At 26.1% G+C, this 18,345-nt stretch overlaps 5 protein-coding genes across 10 annotated transcripts in view; 2 read left to right on the top strand and 3 right to left on the bottom strand.

Annotated features, from left to right (window-relative positions):
• Nucleotides 1-3,141, top strand: part of LOC102678851 (otoferlin-like) — a 19,902-nt gene extending 16,761 nt beyond the window's left edge. For all 3 annotated transcript variants that reach the window (XM_031511398.1, XM_006617552.2, XM_006617551.2), the window contains 9 exons: nt 22-223; nt 286-1,015; nt 1,074-1,244; nt 1,323-1,492; nt 1,555-1,873; nt 1,959-2,157; nt 2,256-2,474; nt 2,559-2,659; nt 2,879-3,141. In XM_031511398.1, the coding sequence (XP_031367258.1) occupies nt 22-223; nt 286-1,015; nt 1,074-1,244; nt 1,323-1,492; nt 1,555-1,873; nt 1,959-2,157; nt 2,256-2,474; nt 2,559-2,659; nt 2,879-3,059 (2,292 nt within the window). In that variant the 3' untranslated portion in view covers nt 3,060-3,141. The remainder of the gene's footprint in view (nt 1-21; nt 224-285; nt 1,016-1,073; nt 1,245-1,322; nt 1,493-1,554; nt 1,874-1,958; nt 2,158-2,255; nt 2,475-2,558; nt 2,660-2,878) is intronic.
• A 198-nt stretch (nt 3,142-3,339) lies between these two features.
• Nucleotides 3,340-6,019, bottom strand: LOC102678721 (guanine nucleotide-binding protein-like 1). The gene is made up of 5 exons (XM_006617550.1): nt 5,700-6,019; nt 5,260-5,585; nt 4,540-5,185; nt 4,037-4,459; nt 3,340-3,956 (listed from the first exon to the last, which is right to left on the bottom strand). The coding sequence occupies exons 1-5, from the start codon at nt 5,791-5,793 to the stop codon at nt 3,694-3,696; spliced, it is 1,752 nt and encodes a 583-aa protein (XP_006617613.1). The 5' UTR covers nt 5,794-6,019; the 3' UTR covers nt 3,340-3,693.
• A 1,405-nt stretch (nt 6,020-7,424) lies between these two features.
• Nucleotides 7,425-9,850, top strand: LOC102677260 (39S ribosomal protein S30, mitochondrial). Its single transcript, XM_006617539.2, has 4 exons — nt 7,425-8,134; nt 8,303-8,901; nt 9,005-9,395; nt 9,528-9,850. The coding sequence occupies exons 1-4, from the start codon at nt 7,689-7,691 to the stop codon at nt 9,742-9,744; spliced, it is 1,653 nt and encodes a 550-aa protein (XP_006617602.1). The 5' UTR covers nt 7,425-7,688; the 3' UTR covers nt 9,745-9,850.
• Nucleotides 9,851-10,226: 376 nt separating this feature from the next.
• Nucleotides 10,227-12,627, bottom strand: LOC102677393 (lysosomal acid glucosylceramidase-like). Its single transcript, XM_006617540.2, has 7 exons — nt 12,523-12,627; nt 11,965-12,295; nt 11,624-11,883; nt 11,043-11,468; nt 10,862-10,944; nt 10,498-10,772; nt 10,227-10,371 (listed from the first exon to the last, which is right to left on the bottom strand). The coding sequence occupies exons 1-7, from the start codon at nt 12,581-12,583 to the stop codon at nt 10,269-10,271; spliced, it is 1,539 nt and encodes a 512-aa protein (XP_006617603.1). The 5' UTR covers nt 12,584-12,627; the 3' UTR covers nt 10,227-10,268.
• A 1,350-nt stretch (nt 12,628-13,977) lies between these two features.
• Nucleotides 13,978-18,345, bottom strand: part of LOC102677528 (lysosomal acid glucosylceramidase-like) — a 19,550-nt gene continuing 15,182 nt past the window's right edge. For 2 of the 4 annotated variants that reach the window (XM_006617541.2, XM_031511414.1), the window contains exons 2-8: nt 16,379-16,443; nt 15,861-16,191; nt 15,452-15,717; nt 14,905-15,336; nt 14,660-14,736; nt 14,271-14,545; nt 13,978-14,189 (exon numbers count right to left, since the gene is read on the bottom strand). In XM_006617541.2, coding sequence (XP_006617604.1) covers nt 14,084-14,189; nt 14,271-14,545; nt 14,660-14,736; nt 14,905-15,336; nt 15,452-15,717; nt 15,861-16,191; nt 16,379-16,430 — 1,539 coding nt within the window. In that variant the 5' untranslated portion in view covers nt 16,431-16,443 and the 3' untranslated portion in view covers nt 13,978-14,083. Of the gene's footprint in view, nt 14,190-14,270; nt 14,546-14,659; nt 14,737-14,904; nt 15,337-15,451; nt 15,718-15,860; nt 16,192-16,378; nt 16,444-17,092; nt 17,101-17,603; nt 17,646-18,345 lie in introns of those variants that run through there. The other 2 variants (XM_006617545.2, XM_006617543.2) reach the window with 2 other exon arrangements.

The following is an 18,345-nucleotide window of genomic DNA, read 5'->3' as shown; positions in this document are numbered from 1 at the left end:
TATATATATATATATTATATTTTTCACAATTTTATGTTAGGTTTCGATACATCAAAAATCAAATATCAATACGCATCTTTACCAGAATCTTTAACCGATCTTGAATTTAGTATCGGAGATGCGATCATTACTCTAGGTCTAGAGCAAGATTGGCCAACGAAGAGAGATAAAACGGAACAAAACATAAAAAAGAAGCAAAGTTTAGTCAACGATGGAAGTATGGGTGAGTATATTATACATGTAAAATCAAAAAATAGAATAGTAAAATCGAACGAAATCTGTCAGGAGATTTCAGTATTTTCGAGGACGAGGAAGGTTGTCAAGATTGGTGGACGAAATACTTTGCCTCTATCGAAGCCATGATAGAAGAAAATAAGGAACTTCGTAGAGAGAAACCGATGTTTCAAACACAAGCGAATGGCACTGTTCTAAATTACATGGAGGAAAGTTGCAATCAGAATCAAGTGAATCCATCGGGCGACAAGAGTCCTGGTGTTACCGCGAAAAAATTATTTGGCCTAAAGTCGACAGCAAATACAGCGAAGTTTGTTTCGAAGCTTAGTCCTAAGCAAACTTACCGGAAATTTCCGAAAACAGCATTGTTGAAAATTTATCCGAACGAATTAGAAGCTCAACCAGAATTCGAACAGTTCAAGGAATGGTTGCACACATTCGAATTATACAGAGGAAAAAAAACTGGAGATGAGCCTGAAGACGAGTCTAGAATAGTTGGATGCTTTAAAGGAGCGTTAAAAGTTTATAAATGGCCTCTTCCTAAAGATTTAATAGATCACACGGTTATGGGCTTCGACCCGCAATATGGTTTTTTCCAAGGTGTACCTTCGAACGAGCCGATTCATGTATTGGTACGAGTCTATATTGTCAAGGCAAACGATCTTCATCCTTGTGATTTGAATGGAAAAGCGGATCCATACGTCGTTCTGCAGTTGGGCAATAAAAGAATCAGTGATAAAGAGAATTACGTATCAAAACAGCTTAATCCTGTTTTTGGCAAGTATGTATAAAATTTTTTCATATCGAAATATTACATTTCAATACATTTTATTTTCAAGGTGTTTCGAAATAGAAGCAACCTTTCCACAGGATTCGTTGTTGACTGTCCAAGTATTGGATTGGGACTTAGTCGGCACCGATGATATGATTGGTGAAACAAAAATCGATTTGGAAAATAGATTTTATAGTAGGCATCGTGCTACTTGTGGATTAGCCAAAAAATATGACGAGTAAGTTTTTCATTAATATTTTGAAATGTTGTAATAAATGATAGACTTTTTTTTTAATTTTTTTTTGTTATATTTCAGATCTGGTTACAATAAATGGAGAGATGCGATGAAACCAACGCAAATCTTGTCAAAACTTTGTAAAGAGGGAAAGATCGATGGACCAGTATATTCACACGGAAAAGTATCAATTGGAAGAAAAACGTTTTCTTTATCTAACGAAGAAATGGAATGCTATGTCCATTCGAAAGGTAAATAAAATTTAAAGTAATGGAAACACCATCGTTTTTGTTACAATGATTTGTTTTTCTAGGCATAGAAGAGCATCTTGCATTGGCAGTTCTTCATCAATGGCATGCTCTTCCAAGAATCGGTTGTGCCTTGGTTCCTGAACATGTGGAGACACGTCCACTTTATAATCCCGAAAAACCAGGAATCGAACAAGGAAAGTTGGAAATGTGGGTTGATATGTTTCCCATGGATATGCCTTCACCAGGACCATCGATCGATATTTCACCGAGAAAGCCTAAAAGTTACGAGCTTCGAATTATTATATGGAACACAGACGATGTTGTATTGGAAGATGATGCGTTTTTTACTGGTGAAAAAATGAGCGACATTTATGTCAAAGGGTATAATATTTGTATAATTTTTACAAAATGGAAATTGACTGCAATTTGAATTTAAATTAATTGTAATTTTTTCCCCATGATTTAGATGGTTAAAAGGTCCAGAAGATTGCCAGTCCACAGATATTCATTATCGTTCTTTAACCGGAGAAGGAAATTTCAATTGGCGTTTTATATTTCCGTTTGATTATCTCGTAGCAGAAGAGAAAATTGTTATCAATCGCAAAGAGAGTCTTTTTAGTTGGGATGAAACTGAATGCAAGATTCCAGCTCGTTTAGAATTACAAGTATATATATATATAAGATATATATATATATTACATTTAAAAAATTCATATTTATATTCATATATATTATTTTCATATTTCCAATCCATTTTATACAGGTTTGGGATGCAGATCACTTTTCAGCCGACGATTTTTTGGGTGCTATTACTCTTGATTTAAATCGATTTCCTCGAGGTGCAAAGAATAGCAAACTTTGTACATTAAGCATGTTGAAGACCGATGGGTCTGTGCCAACTGTAAATATTTTTAAACAAAAACGGATAAAAGGCTGGTGGCCTTTCTATGTCAAAAAGGAAAATGAGGATATGGAATTGACGGTAAACTTTAATTCATATTCATATTTTAATTTTAATTATGATTCACATTAACTTGGAAATTATTTCACATTAAAAATATTGCAGGGTAAGGTAGAAGCTGAAATTCATTTATTGAGTAAAGAAGAAGCTGAAAAAAATCCTGCAGGATTTGGAAGAAATGATCCGGATCCACTTGAGAAACCAAAGTAAGAAATATTATCAATTTATATAAATAAAGAATTTATTATTTTCTTAACATATATTTATATAACATAATTTGCCTTTAAATATTATAAATTTAAAAAATTTTGAATATTGAATTCAAAATTATTATTATTTATTAAAATTAGAATACAATTTTTTTCACAGTAAATCTATTAGCTTTTAAATATATCTTTAATTAATTAGTTTGTTTTATATTTCAGCCGACCTGATGCATCTTTCATGTGGTTTATGAATCCTTTGAAATCTATTAAATATATTATATGGCACAATTATAAATTAGCAATCTTGAAAGCTTTTATAATAATTGGTTTAATAGTACTTGTATTATTGTTCTTTTATGCTATACCTGGGTATTCTGTTAAAAAGTTATTGGGAGCATAAAAATACTACTTGCAAATTTTATTTATATATATGCTCATGATACTTTAAATAATAAAACATGATATTTTGATAAAAAAAAAAAGAATATAGAATATAGTTAAATTATTATTTAATATTAGAAATATAACTTTGAATATTTTAAAGATAGTTTTGTCCACTAGAAATATATATCAATATATTATATTTAAAAATCTTATTTTTTCAACATTTAACATTTATACATATTGGATTATATTCTATCATATAAATATCATAGGCCTCAAAATTTAAAACAATTAACATTTATTTTTTTATTTAATAATCCAAATATTTTTCTTTCTTTTGCAAACAATTTTAAAACAATTTAAAATAGATTATGCTTTTACATAAAAGAGCTTTTTTAAATAAATAATTGCTGTATAATGGACCAACGAATCAGTAATAAAAGCTAGTATGTACATAAAAGAGCAGTACAATAAATGATTAAAAATCATTAGATGCAGTACAATAATGCGTGTAATATACATAATATTTTTACTTATCAAATATTTCGTTACAAACATTATAGCCTATTTTGTTGTAAATAGATAACATATATAATGTGTATTGAGAAATAAATAAAAATTATTTATTGACCAATGAACAATTAATATTTTTATATATCTGTTGATAATGCTTCAAATTTATTAACTACATTTGGTAATTCTAATTCCTCACTTGTAGTTTCATCAGAATCTTCAAAATTATCACAAGTATCTTTTGATATTCTTTTTTGATGTTTTTGATTTTCTAAGTGTTCTTCTTCATCTTCATCTTCAGATGAGATATATATTTTTTTTGCATTGTTAATATCTTCTTCTTTATTCCTAGCTTGAATCCATCTAACTAATTCAACTTCCGAATGATTCTCCCATTTTTCTGTATGATTATATAAATTATTATTTTTTAGAATTATTATTTTTTTTAAATTATTTATATTAATCTACAATAATAATAACCTTTATTAAGAAACCAATCCGGGGGATATACATATATACAAATTTTTCCTTCAAGTGCCATTCTTAATAATGAATTAGCTGCTCTATAAGTATCAAGTCTAGCAGTTCGTGCAGTAATGAAATTTCGTTTAGAAGCCCAACTATCGCAAATATCTATAGCAGACCATGTATCATCATTATCTAAATGTTGTAGTTTAAGTATTTTAGGTAAGTCTATTCTTTCAGCTAGAAATTTAATTGTTGTATATGGTTCTCTGACTTGAGCTATTGGAAAAGATCCCATTAATATTTGCAATTGTTTAGGTACTGTAGATGGAAATACTAATCCTGGACAATCACAGAGACAAACAGTTTTTGTAAGAAATATAGTCTGAAAATGTTTTGTATGTCCTGGTGTACGTGATACACTAACAACTTTTTTTCCTATGAAAGATATTCAACAAATGAGATATTTACATATTATTACTTATTACATTTTAAATATATTATAAAAAAAAATTTACCCATTAATGCATTCATTAAAGATGATTTTCCAACATTTGGAGTTCCAATACATCCAATACTTAAAACTCCATTTTTATAGCGCTCATGTTTAAAATAACTTGTATCTTTTTTTTCAATAGTAACATTGTCTTTGTGATCAACATCATCTAAATCAAATTCCATTTCCATTTCTTCTTTAATTTTATTTTGCCAAGAAGTTAAATCCACATTATCTCCAACAATTTCCTTGCAAATATCTAACAATTTTTGAGCTCCTTCTGCAGCCATTTTAAGTTTTCCTTTTCTACGTCTTTGTTTTATTCCTTCTGTTTCATTTGTATTTCCACGTAAATTATAAGTAGGATATGATGTGAACATTAAAATATGTAACTTTGGATATACAGTACGAAAATATTCTTTCCATGCTATTACTAAAGCTGGAGGTGCTAAATCAACTTTATTTAAAACTAAAATCATATCTTTTTTTTGTTCATTTGTTATATACTCATATAAATATGGCGGAAACATTAAAACACAATACCTAATATCAACAATACTTAATAAAATATCAGACATTTCTAAAACTCTCCATAATTGTCTCCAAGTTTCTAAATTTAATTCAAAATAACTTACAGAACTTAATTTCTCAATATTTTTTAAATACTCCTAAAAATAACAACTTATTAGTTGATACTGAATTTATTTTTGAATAAATATAAGTAAAAATTATAATTGCTTACAGTAAAATATTTTTGTTCTCTTAATTCTAATTGTTCTTTTGACATATTGAAATTCCAAGGTGGTCGTTTTGGCATATTAATTTCAGGTGGAAAATAATTATTAGAAATTTCTTGATCTTTAAGAGATAAAGCTTCAATAGCATTTCTAGCTTGTTCTTTTCGTTTTAATAGTTCTTCTTTACTTTCATGGAAAAATTGTAAAGTATATCTATTTTTAGAAGAATTATTATCTTTTGGCTGTTTATTAATTTTTTGTATAGCATTATTTTCAAAACCACTATAATGATTTATTTTGTCTTCATTGGATGTATTATAATTTTCTGTTGCTAATTGTACATAATATAAAATAAATTATTTTCGAGAAATATAAATAAAAATATAAAATATATAAATATATATTATTTAAGTTATTATATTAGTTAACTTTATATTATATATACCAAATAAAGTCGAAGATTGTCGTTGTTTTTTGGCTTGTAGTTGTTGTTTTTTAGCTTTACCACTAAATGGTTTTTTTCTTGTTCCTTGCGGCATTTTTTAATGATCTTAACCTCTCAATTAATTTCTTTATTTTTGTATGAAATTATAACATATTTTTTAATTAGCACATCTTGAATTTATCAAATTTAGGATATTAAGACTTTAAAACACTTATTTTAGAAATAATATTTTAAATTTTTTAAATATTTATAACCGAAAATAATTTGTTACGTACATTTCTTATGAATATAATACATTCTAATGGATATAATACATTTATATATATAATATGCAGTAATACCAAATTTGATTGAGACAGATAAACTATATTACAGTATTCCTAAAATTTGATTTCGAAATTTATAAAAAAGAAACATTAATTTGTATTACGAATTTAAATTTAATATAATAATAATATAATAAAATATAAATTTAATGTAAATAATTTAAATGTAATTTAAATGTAAGATCATTTATTTTTTATGTATTATTAAAAAATCAATAATTATTTAAAATTTTAAATTTATTTATTATTTAAAAATTTAATATTTATTTATAATAAAATAATAACAATTTTAATAAATTATGTTAATACACAAAATATTAAATTACATTATTATATTATAAAGTTAAGAAGGTAATTCTATTTTCAATATTCTATATTCTATATTTTTTTAATTAAAAATTAAAATACATTGCAGTTTTGAAAAAAAAATGAAAATATTTTCAATTTCTAATACTTTTGTGATTACGCGCCAAAAACAAGTATAGAATTAGAGGAAGAAATAATAGAAATAAATAAAAGAAATAAAAATAATAAAAAATAATAGAAAATAAATAGAGGATTGAGATTGGAGATTATAAAAATTTAGGAGTTAGCGCTATCTCGAGAATGCTGCACATGAAAAAAAAATAGCAAATAATAAAGGAAGATAGAGTATGAATTTATTTTCAATGCCATTTTTTGAATATCAAAGGCAAACTAGAATAGAAAATTAAAAGTATAATAGTACCATTTCTTGAGTGATCTTAAAATGATTAATGTTGGAATTTATAAGATGGTATTAATAGTCAATTTTTATTTATTTCTATTTTTTTTTCATTGTTTGCTATATTATCTTCATATGTTTCATTCTAAAATTGGCGCGGGTTTTTTAATTTTTATCTTATTTTTATATCTTTTTCCAATTATTTGTCTTTCTTTGCTTTCTTTTTTTATTTGCTCTCTTCTATACTTGCTGTACAAGATTTATGCACCTAAGAAACGACTTTGATTCTAATTAATTTCATTTCTTTTTTTAATATATTGATTAAAAATTTTAATAATTTTAAAAGTAACGTTTTCAAATTATTTATAAATAATATTTTTATAAAAAAAAATCATAAATTAATATTATTTTTTATCTTATATTGTAATAAAGAATATAATTTTTAATTCATAAATAATACAATTTATATGACTATATCATAAGTTTATCTATTTGTAACTAAAAGATCTATAAATACAATCCAAACATAAAAATATCTATGATAGAATATAATTAAAGAAATTATTTTTAAAATTTGTTGACTTTAGCAGTTTTTGTATTAATTAAGTTCCTATAATTATAGAAATTATTAAATACATTTTCTGCATGATTAGTATTTCAAAACATGAATATAGGATACAAAGTGAAATCATTAAATATTAGGTTAAGTTTATCTTATATTATGTCTGTAATAGTGATAAAATATTTTTGACTTATTGTTGGTACTTTACATTTGTATATTTATTTAACATATAATAACTTAGTCTTTTCTTTAATATATTTAATATTCATTTTTTCTATATAATTTATTAGTTTAATATAAATTCCGTGATAAAACATGAATAATAATAAAATTATTGTGTAATAAAATTAGAAATTTAAATATAACCTCCATATAATCAATAACAATTATTTTTTGATATGTATATTAATTTAAAAAATTCATTGCCAAATTTTTCTATTAATATTTTAAAAAATATTATAAGAAAATGTACAAGTTTGACTCTAAATGAAACAGAAAATGCAATTTATCCATCTATATTGGATTTATCCTACAAAGCTAAAATTAAAAGAAAAAATGAAGAATGGCACAATAAAATTAAAAAATTAGAAACTGTAGAGGAAAAGTTAATAGGAATTAATATGCCACGTTATTATGGTTGGAAATCATTAAATTTAATGGAAGGAATTATACCGTATAATTCATTACAACATGCTCAATATATTACACATACTCATGTTATAAACAATAATAAATTACCTGAATTTTATGATACAGTAATTACACCTGAAAAAATAAATACTTTAGTACAAATTATTAAACAAAATATAGAAAATATTATCATTTTTGAATATAGTCATAGATTGTAAGTATAAATTATTAAAATAATAATAAGAATAATTGTAATAACTTATAATAATAAGAATAATTTTTTTTTAATATAACATTATTTTATTAATAAAGTTATTTATAAAGTTAAAAATATCTATATTAAAATTATTTGTAAAATTAATTTGGTAAATTCATGTTATAGAAAAAAACAAGAAATAACAGAGGAAATAGATACAGAAAAAGAAAAATTATTGCAAAATGCTATTACAAAATCACTTGTTTTTCAAATCAATCGAATAATATTAGCTGTTCTGTCTTCAACTACACCACATTTATTAGAAACTGAAATAGATTTTGAACCAAGAGTGGAGGCATTTTGGTTTGCAGGTGGTATAGAACATCAGCATTTATCTAAAATACCACTAATGAAGTCAGAATTTCAAAAAGAACGTCTACGTGATGCAGTTACTATACCTGTCCAATACTTTGGTTCTCCAATCTTACAATTAAGACACCAATTTCCTTTAAGAGAGATTTTTTCTCTAAATCAGTCTTTGAATCCAGAATTACTTATTCCTGAATTCAAATTTAATCCTAGAGTTCTAGGTTATAAATTTGCATATAAACATGCAACTTGTATACCTGGTTTTTGGCCTGGTGATCCTTCTGAATTTGGTTTATTATCATATCATAATTTAAATAATATGACTTTTAATTCTTTACCTTTAAGTGAAGAAGCAATTACTGTACAAGCTATCTTTGCATCTTATAGTTGGTTGTTATCACAAGCTTGTTATCAAGGTCAATTAGCTTAAGTAAAAAATTATTTTTATATAACTGTAATTTTATTATAACTATTTTAACAAACAAATATATATTCTATGATTTTTTTTTTAATTTTTAGGTTTTTCAACAGTTAATGATATAACATATCCATTAGTATCACAAACAATTTTAACAAATGGTCAATACTGGTCATTTTGTGTTTATCAATTGAATACTACATTAGTTCATTCAGAACATGCAGATAATAATCTTACACGTAATATATGTTGGATAACACAACCAATAATGTTGTTTGATAAAGTGGAAAATGGAAAAATTTATGGATTTAATGAAGATGTTTTAAAACAATTAATCACATTTTATATGAATGCACCTGTAAAAAAAAATGAAAACATGAAACCATATTTAGATGATTCTGTAAAGTATCTTGCTGATATTACTGATATTGAGCGAAGAATATGGCTAGAAAAATTATTTAAATACTTAATGTCAAATAGACCAAGACATTTGTAAGTATTTAAATATATGAATATTTAACTACATTAATCAATTTTATAAAAATTTAAGATTAATTATATATATCATTATATAAAATACCACTCGTCATATAATACATACTGATTTCTTTTTTATTCTTATAGCAAAATACCTGAAATGTATCATTGGCAAAAAATTTATTTAGTTGATAATAAAACTCGTCCTTTGGACAAGAAACGTGATCCATGGGAATTTGGTTATAATCCTTACAAGCGAAGATTAGATGATCATAAACCAGTTTATGTTCCAAAATGTTTAAGAGAAAATCCCAAAAAGAAAAAAATAGGCCGCTGGGCAAAATCATATTATCCAGATGCTTAAAATGTTAGATTTTATATTTACATAAATATTGTTAATGAAAACATTTGTAATTATTTATCAATACATAAATTAAATTTTAATCAATTTGATTATTTTCTTTTTAATACCTATATGTAGTTATAACTTGAATATCATATAAGCTAAAGATATAACATTGTTAAAATAATTTTAAAATGAATTCGTTAATGATATATATTTAATTCTTTAAAATCATTTTCTCTTTCTTAATACATAATAATATAACATTAATTAAACAAAATATAAAGTTAAGATAGATTATTTTATTTTATATATAAAATATTCTAAATACAATTTAAAAGAAATTATTTTTTTTTTTTTATTTTTTTACAATAATCTTATAAGATATCTAATTTATTATTTAAATTCTTATATAAAAATTTGATATAAGAATATATGAAAGCATTTGTGCTTATAAAATATTTTTATTTATTTTATTTCTCTTTGATTTTTATTCTTGTTACTTTAATCGTGATTAGATTAAAGTAATATTCAAGAAATTTTTATTATTTATATTTTAAAGTGTTCATAGACTGCGGAGATAATTCCAAGCAAAGTTTACTATCTTTTTGCAAATCCTTTAGAATTATATGTTTTGTAGAAGTGGCCCTAAAAAATAAAAAACTAATAAAATATCAATAGCTACGACTGCAAAAAAAAAATTTATAATTAAAATAAGTATTTCATTATTTTATATTCTATAATTATGCAATAGAAAAATAAATTTTTTGTTACCCATTGTATAATACAATAACCGTTTCTCCCGAAGGTGTAAGAAAGGCTGTAGAGTTGACCGAATTATTACCAGTAATAGAAATTCGGAAAGAATCTCTATCAACGAATCTGCTAACGTGTTTGATAGCATAATATAAAGGTTGTTTATAAAATTCATCGGTTTCTGGATTCACGATAATAGGAGCGTCGAGATTGTTATTAACAACGGTTGGTCCACCAGTTTTATCCAAAACCATATTCCAATCTACCCATCCAACTGACCAATGATTCATGTACTTAACATAAAATACTTTAATAATTAACAATTTTTCAAACAATCAATTTTCAAGAAATTTTTAATAAAATTATAATAAAATTCTCTCACATCTATTATGCTTAAAATGTATTTTTCGCCTCTCTGCCATGCTTCTGATTTAAGTTTACTGCTAGAGTTCCATACTGAATTAACTATACGATTAAAAAAAAATAAGGCAATTAAAAATTTCTCTATATATTTGTTTTATAATTATAGATAATTATTCCTTTATTTGAGCGTGAGAACTTACATATGGATGCTTCGGTCATAAGAATAAATTTGTCAGGAAATTTCTCATGTACGCGATCTATGATAGTTGCAGGATAAATAAAATCTAGATACCAATGTACACCTATTCCAGCAATATATTTTCCTCCAATTTCAATCGCTGCTTTGACATATTCGATTAGTTTACTTCTGTTATCATCGTAGGTTAAAAGTAACGTTTTATTGAATAGTGATGATGCCAAAGTCGGACCGAAATAGTTAGCAATCCAATTGGCCTGTGTTTTGGGTATCCATGTCATAGTAATATTTGGATTATCGATCATAAAACCGAGTAACGGTTCATTGCTAGGTGTAATTCCCCATATATTAACACCGTTTCTTTCATATTTATCCAGAAATTTAATCAAGTAATTAACGTAGGTTTCATAGTATTCTTCTTTTAAATAAGCTAATCAATAATTATAAAATTTATTATAATAAATTTATTATAATAAATTTATATAAATGTTAATTAAATAAAGAAAGAAAAAAGAAGAATTTGTTCTATCGCTTTTTTTTTTAACTTTCTAAACTTTCACTTCAAGATGTTACTATCGTACATACTGATATTCTTGTCGAATTGTTTCATCCATAACGGAGCAGTCCATGCGGCGGCGAACAATAGCACTTCAGGATTTAATTCAACAGCCAATTTTATATATGGTATCTTGTAATTGTAATCTTCCGGTGCAAGGGAAAAGTTTTTTAACAAAGTATCACCGGGAACATCATCGTACGTGTAAATCCTCGTAGAGAAATCGGTGCAACCAATAGGTATACGACCCAATGTATATCTGCTTCCTTTTTTCGGATCGTAATACGCTCTAAACAATTCAAAAATTGCGTATTTTAAGTAATAAATTATCGTGCATTTCTGTTAACCTTTTAGGCAGAGATCGAATTACCGAATCAGTTGATCCTGAGTAGCTCGACTGAGTTTCGCTATGTTTATACCAGTGGCATCGGTAAATGCGCCCCCAAATCCAATTATCTTTTGATACTTTTTCTTACTGTCTATAATAATTGTTATATTCGCGTCGAAGTTCTCACAATTGTCAAACTTTACTTCTGACATCTTCATTCGCAGCCCTTGCTTATTTGACACGTACCAATAGGAATTACCTTCCGTAGGTACTTCCGGATTATCATCCGGTATACCGTCGCAATATGTCGCATTGCAGACACACGCGATTATTTCGTCATCCACACGGTAAGGCGCACAATCGTTTGCAATACCTATAATTAATTGAAACAATTGTAATTTAATTTAATTAATCGTTTGAAAAATTAATTTAGTAAATAATGTATATATCGGTTGGATGCAAGAAGGATGATCCCAGGACGACTCGGACTTACTCAATATATTGGCTCAATAAATTTTTATTTTTCTAAAGATATAAAGATGATTGTTAACGAGGCTTTTTTTACATTTAGACAGTATAATTGAATTATATTCGACTCACTTTTTCTGAAGAAAAAAGAAATTAGAAGTAGAAATGTAGTCCAGACGTGTTTCGTATTCATTGCTAAAAATTTGAACAGATTTATGAGGGAAGAAGTGTGACTGATATGTAATTATCTAGACGTTTTCTTTTATATTTTTCCGAATAAAAATAAAGTAAAACTGACATACCATTCATATAAATGATATATTATCTGTATTTGTATGTTGTCTATTATTTCTTATCTTTATAATAATGTTTGTTATATGAAATAGATATAGAAATTTATCAATATTAATAACGAATTAATAAAGTACTATTTGTTTTATAATTAAAAATATTTTTATAATATTTTTATAATATTATACAAAGTCTGGAATTATATTTATATAGCTCGATGAAACGAAGATAATATAAGATATAACACAATGTACAAATAACAAGTGTAATTAATTTAAAAAAAAAATTAAAAAATTTATCCTAGAATTAGAAGAATTAAATAAATTTTTTAAAGCATATATCTCCGTAATTTATTTCAAATATTATTATTTACAAGTATATTTCTTTTTTTTTTTATTTCAATTTATCATTTAGGATTAATTTTTTTCAAAAACTGACACATTTCTAATGTAAATTGAGCAGTTATCTCTATTCTTTTAATGATGTTCAAAATATTTGCAAAAAATCAATGAAAAAGAAAAAAAAAATTGACGCAAACAAAGAATATATTAAAATTAATTTGCGATAAAAAATATTGAATTGTATGTATAATTTTGAAATGTTAAAAATTATTTATCGAAACAAAATACGCAAAAAAGCCTTTTTTTTATATTTTTAATATATATAATAAATGAAATTACTATGACCATAAAATGCAAGATATATTTAAATATATGATACTTGAATCATTTATTCTTACTACTTACAGGAAAGCATTGAATTCTCGATTCTCGAAAAATGTTAACTTCATAAACATCGAGCTTATATACCACGCAAATTTTTCTGTTTTTGTTTTTTCTTTTTTAAAAGTAATTATTAAAACATGCAACGATACCTAACATATTCATTTACTCAATTGATCGATATCTTAATCGATAGAAACAACACAAATAAACTTTTAAATTTGTGCTTTGAATCGTGCTGATAATTATAGAATGAAAAGTAAGAATAGAAAAGAATAGAATTATTGAATAGAAAATTCAAAGATCGTTGTCACAAATTATTGCAGAGAGCGAATTATAGACAATATTTGCAGACGAATATTTATCTGTATCAGTACGAATCTGCAAATTGTTTTAACAAAAAAAATTATGGCAAATTACTTATATGCACCTTAATGTGTATATATCGTAATCGTTGGAATATTTTCATGATATATATTTAATGATATACAATTAAATATATTGTTTGAATATTATCATTATTTACTAGAACAAAGTTTTATTTCAGCTAATTTATTTTATTTTAATATAAACATAATAATAATACATCTTCTCATTTATTATTTATAATACGATATAATTTTATTTTACATTTTTAACATAATAGAATTTAATAATATATTTCATTTCAAACGAGCATTCTATCTGTTGTAAATTACAGTATTCATAGAATGTGGGGGTAATTCCAAACAAATATAATTTTTAGTTGCCACATCGTTTAGAACCACATTTGTTTTTTCATTATTGCTGAAAAGCAAGATAATTGTTATAAATATGATACACACTCTTGTGTCGATTGTAAATAATTGAAAATAAATTCTTATTTACTCGTTATACGCAACAACCACAATTTCGTTCGAGGGTGTTACAAAGGCTGCGGCGTTAATTTCAATCGTATTGGTGATGAAAACCCTGACCGACCCTCTGTCGACGAATCTGCTGTAGTGTTTAAGAGCGTAATACATTGGCTGTTTATAAAATTCATCATTTTCCGGATTTACAATAATGGGCGAATCGACGTTATTATTGATGTAGTTTGGTCCACCATTTTTGTTCAAAACTAAATTCCAATCCACCCATCCAACTCCCCAATGATTCATATACTTAAAAATAGATTATATTTTTTATAAGTAAAAATTGTTTATATTAAAACTAGTATAATAATATCCTCTCTCTCTTAAAAAATGTTCATCATTGTAACTACTTAATCACTTTACCTGCGTTATACTTAATATATATCTTTTTCCTCTTTCCCATGATCCCAACACAACCTTTTTTTCCAATGGAAAAGATCCTGTACAAAAATATTTTTTATGAGAGAAAGTACATACAACTTTTGATTATATAGACTTAATTACTTTGAGATCAATTTGCATTTTTTTTTTGTATACTTATTCGAATTTTTTAATAATTAATTAAATTAATTAAATTGATTAAAGTAATTTATGAATATATATCTTACCTTCACATGCTTCGGTCAGCAAAATTTTTTTATCAGGAAAATTATTGTGCGTTTCATCTAATACTATCGGTGGAATCAATATATCCGTGTACCAATGTACAGCTATTCCGTAAACATAATTTTTCGCAATTTCATTTTTAAAGATTTTGTCGACGAACCAAGGTAATCCTATTCTTTGATCGTCGAAAACGAAAATTCGTGTGCCATTATGTTCAGAATTTGCTAAAGTTGGACCTAAGTTGTTAGCGATCCAATCGCCAACCAGCTCTGGTGTCCATCCCATGCTGTTAAGACGCTCAAAAGGAACATAGACATCGAATGGCTCGTTTCCAGTTGAAACACCCCATATATCTATTCCATTTTTTTTATATTCATCTAAGAATTTTACTATGTAATTGGCAAAAGTCTGATAATATTCGGACTTTAAGAAACCTGTGTTTCAAATGAAAGTTTCAAGTTGTATTTAGCGTTCGAAAAACTTATTCAAAACGTGATATTTATCTTAGAAAAAAAAGGATATATATATATATATACTTTGTTAACTTACCAAATCCATTGATTCTATGATTAGTTTTCATCCATTTCGGGGCCGACCACGCAGCGCTAAAGAATATTAAATCGGGATTCAATTCGACAGCTTTCCTCGCGTACGGTATCTTATACTCGATATCTTCAGGAGCAAGCGCGAAATGTTGCAACGTCGCATCACCATCGTGATCGTCCAATGTATAGGCTCTCGTAGAGAAGTCACTTCCTCCTATTGGTATACGGCCTAATGTATATTTACTTCCACTTTTCGGATCGAAATACGCCCTATAGAATAGGTTAAATACAGGTCTCGTTACTCGTCGTACACTTTATTTTTATTTTATTGTATATTTATCGTTCATACAACCAATTTAATTTTATTCAAATCGAATAAGTGATGATATTTCACTATCGATCCGTTGTATTACCTGATTAATTGATCCTGAGTAGCCTCGCTCAGATTTCTGATATTTATTCCCGTCGAGTCGGTAAAAGCACCACCAAAACCGAGGATCGTTTGATACCTCTTCGAGGTATTGATGTTCAGAGTTACAGATTCATCATCGTTTTGACAATGGCCGATCTTTCCTTTTGACAAGCTCAATCTGAGGCCATCTCTGCTCGATACGTACCAGTGAAAAGTACCTTTCTCTGGACTCTTCGGCTCTGGTTCCGGCGTGCTGTCGCAGTAAGTTGAGTTGCAAACGCATACGATATTATCCGTCCCGAAACTTCGTGGCACGCAGTCGTTTGCAACACCTGTTGCGGTTCATATTGCGATGAATATATTTTAAATATTTACGCGCATTTTAATCGGGAGATTTTTTTTTTTTTATATAATTTTGTTAATTTTTTGATTTCTAACGATTGATTGAAATCACAAGGGAAGGGAGAGGGGAGGGGGATATTTTAAGAAATTATATTGTAAAATTGATTGAGTATTTACTTTTATCCGTTGCAGCGGACAGGATTACGATCAACAACGCTACCTTCCACATAATTTTCCGATTTCTGAAACAAAGAATTCGTAATAATTTTCGAATTTGAGATGTATCCAGATTTATTATAGAATCGATATACGAGGATGAATGTGTGAATTGATTAGAAAAGAAATAGATTCGAGGAAAGAATTGGAAAACATTGAGTTTCTTTCATTTTTTTTTTTTTTCTTGCATTCTGCATATCATCGTTGACGATAAATATAGATATGAGAAACATAAGAACACTTTTGAAGAATGTAGAAAAAAAACACAAGAAAAAAGTTGATTGAAAATAAAAAATTGCATATTCATAGGAAGTTGTCTTGCATATTTTGAATATTATTTACATTACACTCTTCCTTATATATATATATATATATTGTTCGTGACTTATAAAAAAACTTTTTTCCTGCGAAAAAAATCGATTTTATACAGACACGATATATTGATCAAAAATGTTATATCTACAAATAAAGTCATGTAATAGATATATATCAAATAAAAGAAGTTGAATGTTTACTTTCGTTGGACTTCTTGCCAGACTCAAATACAATATTTATAATAACAGATAGCAAATAAACTAAGAACGGATGAGAATAAATTTATAGATAATTCACTTATAATTATTTTTTTTTATTAATTTTTTTTTATATTATATTTTTATATTAATTTACTTATACACATATACCTTGGAAAATTTTAGAAGGCAAAAGAAACATAAAAATTAGTATACAAAAATATTTAATTTTAAATTAAAGTTTAGTTACTGAACCATAATATAAGCTTCAATTGCTTGTAACTTGATAAATTAAATCGATTTAATTTTTCGTATATCAAGTTTTCTGTTCAGTAATTTCGTTTTTTCAAAAAATTTTGACACTCTGTATATTGACAAATAGTTTGAAAATAAATTTAATATTTATTTATTCATGTGAAATTTTGATTTATCGATGACATTTATTAAGATACAAGTACAGTGATGTTATAACTGACAAATAAATCCATATCGAATCGAAAGTTTTAATTAAGAATTTTCTTAGGAAAGATCAACAATAGCAACGCATCTTGAAAGATAGCAACGTAATTGAAAGATTATCGATCCCACGTACACGATACGAATAAATTTTTAGAATTTTCCGAGCCACGCCACAAAAATATTAAAAACTTTGATTTAAATTAACATTGACAAACTTGAGTATTTCTTAAGTCAGTGAAGTTTGACCGACTATCGGATCACTGTAGTTTCTACCGCATTTGGCGGTATACATATACTAGATTATCTCTATAATAGATACAATACGTCATTCAACGCTATTCTGATAAGTTAAAATTTTTTCATTTAGCGAAGTTATTTATTATTTATAAAAATTGTTACGTATCGTTTTTTTGATATTATTTTATTGAATCGAATTTTTGGTAAGCGAGTGTTAAAATAAATTGAAAATAACAATATCTATAAGAGGGAATAATTGAAAAATGCAAAATATTGCAATATATTTATGATTAATATAATAAAAGAACATATAATAAGAACGTATAAATTTCACATAGATAATAAATTCGGTTATAATTTGGATATTTCATGCTAAAAAAAAAATCTTAATTTAATGTTGAACCAATGAAAATCAATAATGAAAAAAAAAAAAAAATGAGTCATTGTGACGTATAATGTCGCGTTACATTATATAATTGTTGATAATAGGAACTGTTGTAATTGAGATTTTGAGGATACTCTATTAAGGCAACACGTGGGATGAACGAGGGAAACGCTCGCCGTGCTCAACGATGAGATCGATTTTAATAGTGGCATAAAATTTACATTTCGGTCGAACGATCGACAAAATTACCAAGCTTTTGAACCAGTTTTTGAAATAAAATCGAACGAAAATAAAGGATTTCCAATCAAAGTCGGTTCGTTTCCAACTATTAATCC

This window comes from Apis dorsata, unplaced genomic scaffold (genome assembly GCF_000469605.1).
Source record: "Apis dorsata unplaced genomic scaffold, Apis dorsata 1.3 scaffold_315, whole genome shotgun sequence".
Lineage (NCBI taxonomy): Eukaryota > Metazoa > Arthropoda > Insecta > Hymenoptera > Apidae > Apis > Apis dorsata.
Note: the sequence above shows the minus strand (reverse complement) of the source record. Positions and strands in the feature narration are given on the sequence as shown.

Excerpts from the sequence above, each read along its gene's own strand:
- LOC102678721 (XM_006617550.1), bottom strand. The coding sequence starts at position 5,793 with ATGCCGCAAGGAACAAGAAAAAAACCATTTAGTGGTAAAGCTAAAAAA. Across the intron at positions 5,586-5,699 it reads ACAATCTTCGACTTTATTTG|CAACAGAAAATTATAATACA; the intron begins GTATATATAATA and ends ATGTACAATTAG. Across the intron at positions 4,460-4,539 it reads TTTAATGAATGCATTAATGG|GAAAAAAAGTTGTTAGTGTA; the intron begins GTAAATTTTTTT and ends TATCTTTCATAG.
- LOC102677393 (XM_006617540.2), bottom strand. The coding sequence starts at position 12,583 with ATGAATACGAAACACGTCTGGACTACATTTCTACTTCTAATTTCTTTT. Across the intron at positions 11,884-11,964 it reads ACTCAGGATCAACTGATTCG|AGCGTATTACGATCCGAAAA; the intron begins GTAATTCGATCT and ends TGAATTGTTTAG. Across the intron at positions 10,773-10,861 it reads ACATTTTAAGCATAATAGAT|TACATGAATCATTGGTCAGT; the intron begins GTGAGAGAATTT and ends TTTTATGTTAAG.
- LOC102677260 (XM_006617539.2), top strand. The coding sequence starts at position 7,689 with ATGTATATTAATTTAAAAAATTCATTGCCAAATTTTTCTATTAATATT. Across the intron at positions 8,902-9,004 it reads ATCACAAGCTTGTTATCAAG|GTTTTTCAACAGTTAATGAT; the intron begins GTCAATTAGCTT and ends TTTAATTTTTAG. Across the intron at positions 9,396-9,527 it reads TCAAATAGACCAAGACATTT|CAAAATACCTGAAATGTATC; the intron begins GTAAGTATTTAA and ends TTATTCTTATAG.